At 38.3% G+C, this 5,804-nt stretch overlaps 2 protein-coding genes across 3 annotated transcripts in view; one reads left to right on the forward strand and one right to left on the reverse strand.

Annotated features, from left to right (window-relative positions):
- Positions 1 to 615, reverse strand: part of CENPN (centromere protein N) — a 9,286-nt gene extending 8,671 nt beyond the window's left edge. Inside the window, exon 1 of the mRNA XM_026856513.1 lies at positions 303 to 615. Within this exon, the coding sequence (XP_026712314.1) occupies positions 303 to 375 (73 nt within the window). The 5' untranslated portion in view covers positions 376 to 615. The remainder of the gene's footprint in view (positions 1 to 302) is intronic.
- CMC2 (C-X9-C motif containing 2) overlaps positions 1 to 5,804 on the forward strand; it is a 15,943-nt gene continuing 10,139 nt past the window's right edge. The window contains exons 1-2 of one of the 2 annotated variants that reach the window (XM_026856516.1): positions 7 to 101; positions 2,023 to 2,094. The gene's annotated coding sequence lies outside the window, so the exon portion shown is untranslated. Of the gene's footprint in view, positions 102 to 2,022; positions 2,095 to 5,804 lie in introns of both variants that reach the window. The other variant, XM_026856515.1, reaches the window with a different exon arrangement.

A 5,804-nucleotide genomic window follows, 5' to 3' on the forward strand; every position in this document is an offset into this window, starting at 1 on the left:
GGGGCCTGCCCGGGGCTCCCGCGCCTCCTCCTGGCGCTGTCTGGCGAGTCTGTCGCTCGGTGCCTGTCTCGCCTGCCCGGGCTCGTCCTCTGGGGACTGGAGTAAGTGCGAGGATGGCGGAGAGGGGAGGCTTCGGCCAGAGCCGAGCGGGCGGCGTTGTGCCTTTCTATCCCTAGAGGAAAAGGGGCACGTCGGGAAGGGCCCCGCTCCCGGTGCCTCCTTCCTCCCCGCCGCCTGGCGTTGGGGGAGCCGTGCTGTGCCCTGCCTGAGCTCAGGGCCGGCTTGTGGGGCCCCCTGCTCACCTCGCGTCCTCCTTCGGGGCTCAAGGAGGGCTTTCAGAAGGGCTGTTCTGAGCGGGAGCATGAGGCTCTCCATTGCGGCTGCCGTAAGCTTGCTCTTCCCGGTGTCTGTGTCCCGTCACTATTTTAAAGAGTCCTGGGAGCACTGAGAAACTACAGGCTGAAAACAAGTTATTTCAGTGGGCCTCTTCTGCAGTAACTGTTCATAAAAGTGTAGCCACCCCTGTCACCTGACAGCAAAGCTGTGTTATACTAACAGTATTAATTTCTGCCCAGTGCTCTGTGCCTTTCTTGAGCAGGTCTTGCTGCTCAAGAGGTGAGGGCCTGTCTTTTCCATCAGGGGACTATGATCCTCTTAATCCCTTTCTCTCACAAGAGGAAAGTGGTTCTACAGTAAGCAAGAAAATTCTGCTCGCAGTACTAAATTTATAGTGTTCATATCTGCTAGATCGGGAAATGAATGCAATAGTAATGAAGTGAAGTCTGGTCTGGTGGATGCAGCTGAAGTACATGAGCAGCTTGCAAAACAGGAATTTGGTGACAGCACCTCATCTTCAGCATACTTTGCTTTTATACCGACTGGGTGTTTTCATCCTTGACTATATATTCTTGTCTTCATAGATATAGCAGGAAAAGAGATTGTTTCAGTAATCTTTTGTGCTATAATGCTATCTTGTGCAGTGTGACTTGCTACATAATGCAATAAAAATATCCCACTAATTGTCCTGTAACTATGCTGATGTCTGTTGTATGAATACAACCTTAAATAATTGCCAGGAGGTGAAAATGCCCTATTGTGCTTTACTTGATCAGTTATTTTAGCCGGAAACAAAACTGTAGAAATCACTTGATATTCAAGTTGTTATTCAACTTGCTTTATTTATTAGGACTAACACCTTCTTAACTTACTTTACTAAGTATGAAATGAGGTATGATGTAGTTTATCAGATACTTACTCCTCAAAGTAGCGGATGAGCGCTCATTCTGCTGATGTGAGAGATGTTGCATTGTTGCAAAAAAGTGTTCATGTAAAAAGACAACTAAAATCAGTATGAATCTTACTTATCAAAGGCTTTTTAAAAATTATTATTTTGGCTCATGGAAAGTAAATCTAATCTACTTAATATAAAAACATTTTAAAAGTGTACGTAATCCCTAGCACCCCTCTGCCTGTTGCGTTTCCTTACTATTTGCGTGTCTTCATAGATATGTAGCTAAATTATCCCCCCCCTTCTCATATGTAATACTGGAAAACTAGTGCATAGTTTTGAAGACTGAAATTCAAGATGTGACTAATTTTTATAAGATTTAGCTAATCTTGGATTATTAAAGTGAGGGTGTCCAGATAAATTTCAGGGGTTGTTCTCAGTGTGCCTAATCACAGCAAAAGGTACAGAAAGGATAACAGCATAGAATGATACTTTAATACTCTGATGTGGAAGACATTAACCATCTTACTGAAAGCTAGAAACAGACTCCTTAGTTCAGGATTTCCTAGGTTTTGAACGGTGTTCATCAGCTGTTGATTTCTCATTTCACTGAATGGCTGATCTGAGTATTGTAAGCTGTTATCATCAAAAATATTTATAAGCTGTGTATGAAAGATAATACTAGTAATGTAGAAGTTCTGCTGAAGTGACATGAATGACATCTGCAGGTAACACCAGTCAGTTAGGTGTGGAGCTTAATCCTTTTTTGCATTAAACTTTATATAATCTTACAGAAAACACCCATGATTTGATGTTAAGGAGCTGGTTGGACACCCATGATTTGGTGTTAAAGAGCTGGGTGGTTTGTAAGTATTTTTCTTCGAAGCCAAACAGAACAGTACTATATAATTTAAGCCCCAAATGTCTGCATTTACTCAGATCAGACAGTGAATTGAAGTGCAAAAGCAAATGTTACGGACGGTGAGTGATACAGTGGCTTTATAAGAATCTGCGGATCTGTTCGCCCTTCCCTCTGTTAGTACATGTTCTCGTTCGCATGGTCATGCTGCCGCCTCGTGGGTGTTACCGGAGTGTTTGCAGCAAACGTGTGTGTCTCTAGTCCTGTAAAAAGCTCGGTGTTTCTGTTAAGGAGTTTAATGATTAGCAACGTAGATGCTCAGATGCAATTTAGGGCTGGTAAATGAGGATTTGCATTTTGCTTTAAGAAATATTTTTTCCGGACAATATTTGACTTCAAGGGGGTTTTTTGTTTGTTCTTTTGTTGTTTTTTTGTGGTTTGTTTTGTGTGTGTGTGTGTGTGTCTGTGTGTCTCTGTGTTTGTTTTGTTTTGTTTTACTATTGACCTTAGAAACTTGAAAAAAAGATTACTTCTATGTGCAACTTTTTAAATGGAAAAATCAGCAACACTTAGTTTAAAAAATAGTCTTCTCGCATGTTTTAATGAAATATAGAAAAAGCATCTTAGGAAAGCAATTATCTAGATTTAAAACTTTCTTTTGTTGTTGTTCCCCAAACATGTAAATATTAAGCATTCAGCTAATCAGCGCGACTAAAAGCAACCTACTTTAGTTTTCCTTCTGCATCAGGGAACTGGTTGGTTCATATTTTTTGGAGATTCTGAGAAAAGAAGGAAGGACATGCTGATCTCATGCTTCATTTGGGAAAGGAGTGGGACAAACCAGCACGTGGAGAAACAAGCACTTTATCCTAGATTTTGGTGTCTAACAGGAGTGGGAATGAAACGCACAGTGTTCTTGCCTGCTCTTGGGACAGCCTTTTGGTTTCTGCCTACTTGCTAGGTATCTGCAGTTTTATTATGAATTCCATAATATGTGTAGGTTCCTTTTGCACATTAATATTTAATGTATTGAACATGTGTATAGGTCACCTTTTAGGTTAGGGATGAATATCACTTCTTGATAACTTATATGTTGATTCTTGTTAGGAAGTCTTTAGCAATTTGATATGCTTAGTGTCCAGAATTGCTTATACAAGGAATTATCTAGAAAGAATTATTTTTCTAAACAAAAATATTTGCTTTGGAAATTCAGTACCATTGTCAGAGAATTTCTAAGTTTAGACTTTAGAATTTTTTTTTAAATCTGGTTTGTGTTGGAAACCATAAAGCTAGAATATCCCCTATTTTCCCCACTTCAGGATAAACTACACAGAATATTATACTGTAATGAGAAAATTTCTTAATGCTTTTTTTCTGAAGGATAGTGTAGATTTAGAAAGTGGTTAAAGAAGCTGAAAGATCAATCATCTTCATCCATGTTTTCTACTTTCAGAGGCTAATAGTTTATAGAAATAAAGGCATTTCAATGAAATAATTTAGATACATATGTAGTGTAATTCTTAACACAGAAGGAAAAACTGCGCTGAATTCAAAATCTTATCTAAAACACATTGAAGGGCAGACAATTTTTGTGCAACCCAGTGAAATATGTCAGTGTCTTTATGTAAAGAGTTCATCTAAATACTTCTCTCCAAATACTCGCTTCAGTTATGAATGTTTGCCCAGCATTTTGTAGTTCATTTTCCTTCTAAAGCAATTCCTTAACATTGTTCTACTTTACTGCTAGTATTTCTTCTGCAGCAACTGCATGTTTACCTTGACATTCTTTATCCAGCATTTCTGTTAGTAGTTTTCTCAGAGCAATTTGTATTGCTCGTTACCAGATTTTTTCTGTGACTTTTTTTCCCTCCCCTAGTATTTTTACATACTTATATTACTCACTAGCCACCACCTATATAAAATCCTGTCCATGTGGATTTATATTCTGGTAAAATGGTAACTTGTAATCCTTATTTTAGTCCCTTTGTAATAATGTTCTAATCTAAGAAAATCATCCTGTCCTTTTTTTTTATACATGTTTTCGTTACTCTTGAAACTCTTTTGTCTGTCAGTCATTCCCCTTCAGAAAAAAATATTTTAGCCTTCTCTGATCATTTATAGATCTCTGTCTAATCTGACACTCCTAAACATAATTACAATATCAAGCACTGATAACACTGTTCATTCATAAACTTCAAACATACTTAAAGGCTCCAGTTAAGCCTTCCATGACCAGTGTAAGATGTTCTGTTACTTTAATCTATTGTAGCCTACATGGACTGAGTACCATATCTGGTAATTGAACTTGAAAGATTTTAATATTAAATGTTATTTGAAAATTAATTTCAGGAGTACTGATCTATGAACTGATGTGACAGTTATGACCTCTGATTTGTAACATCTGTCCTGCAAGAGGTGCCATTGGAAAATGTATTTGAGTTGTTAGAAGGCTTTTATTGATGAAACACGCTGTCACCTATCTGTGGCATTGATAGCTTTCATCCGCTTCATCCAAGATAATTTTGTAAACAATAGCAGTGATTACTAATCTGAGATTAGAAATAATGAATCTTCCCTGGAAATGTTCCCTTTGACTTTCTGGCCTGTACTGATGTGCTTGCTATGTATTTCACTAGGGCACTGGTCTTGGTCTTCTGAGATAGTCAGCTCAGATGACAGTTTTGGGAAGAGCAGTCGGAGGCTGAATGATGAAGAGATTTAATAATCAGCTGGGTTCACACATGTTAAAGTAATGTGCAGTCATTGAGCGGGTCACGCTCTCAAGGGAATGCTAACTCTAGTGCTATCAAAAAAAAATCTACTGATAAATTTAAAACATATTGACTTTGTGTGGCATGCAATCAAAAGCCGGTGGCAATAACACAGCAGGGTTCTTAATCACTTTGCTGTTACAGTCGTGCTCCTGCTGTCATATTTCCAAAGGTTCATTTGTTAATTTGTTGAATAGAATGCTTAAGCAACTTGTACAGTTTCCAACTTCTTCTGTGCTATGAGTATATATAGCGCAATATTAGACTTCCAGATAGCATGGGGGAAGATTTTAGAAAGAAATTACTACATGTGTATTTTGCAACACTATGTGGAACGTATTCTCATGGGTCTCAATGGGCTTTTAAATCTGTTTAGATTTTTTAAATTTAGGTTCCTTGTGGGAATGTAACTCTTGTTAAGCTGAACACATGATGGGGAATATTGGGTAAACTAGTATACATACCTCTTCAAGTCAAATATATTACTTGAGTGTAGATTATTGCTGCCAGAGCTGCAGCTGAATCTTGGGATTTTGCAGCTGTAAAATCTGACCACTGGCTACTAGTATTTAACTTGTCTATTTAGCTGGAGTGTTAAAACCATGATGGCTTAGTACAAGTTATGGTGGTATTTGCCTGATGCATTGCAGCTGGAAAGGTGATCTCTTTGGGAGGAGGGGGCATGACAAAATATTAAATAAACAAACAAAAAAAAGCATCTGTTTAACTCAGTGGTGGTATAGGTCACACAAATAGAATGTCAAGATAAGCCCATTTGTCCTGGTATGAACTGGACTTTTCTTCTTTCCTGGTGAAGTCATCTTCCACAACAAAGAGGTTATCTTGTTTCAGCCACTGTCATATGATGTTTTCATCCTTTTCAACAAAAGATCTTGAAAATTACTTCCGGGAATATATATATATATATCTGTCTCTTATACACATC

The sequence above is a fragment of the Athene cunicularia genome, assembly GCF_003259725.1.
Source record: "Athene cunicularia isolate RWA chromosome 11 unlocalized genomic scaffold, athCun1 chr11_part1, whole genome shotgun sequence".
Taxonomy (NCBI): domain Eukaryota; kingdom Metazoa; phylum Chordata; class Aves; order Strigiformes; family Strigidae; genus Athene; species Athene cunicularia.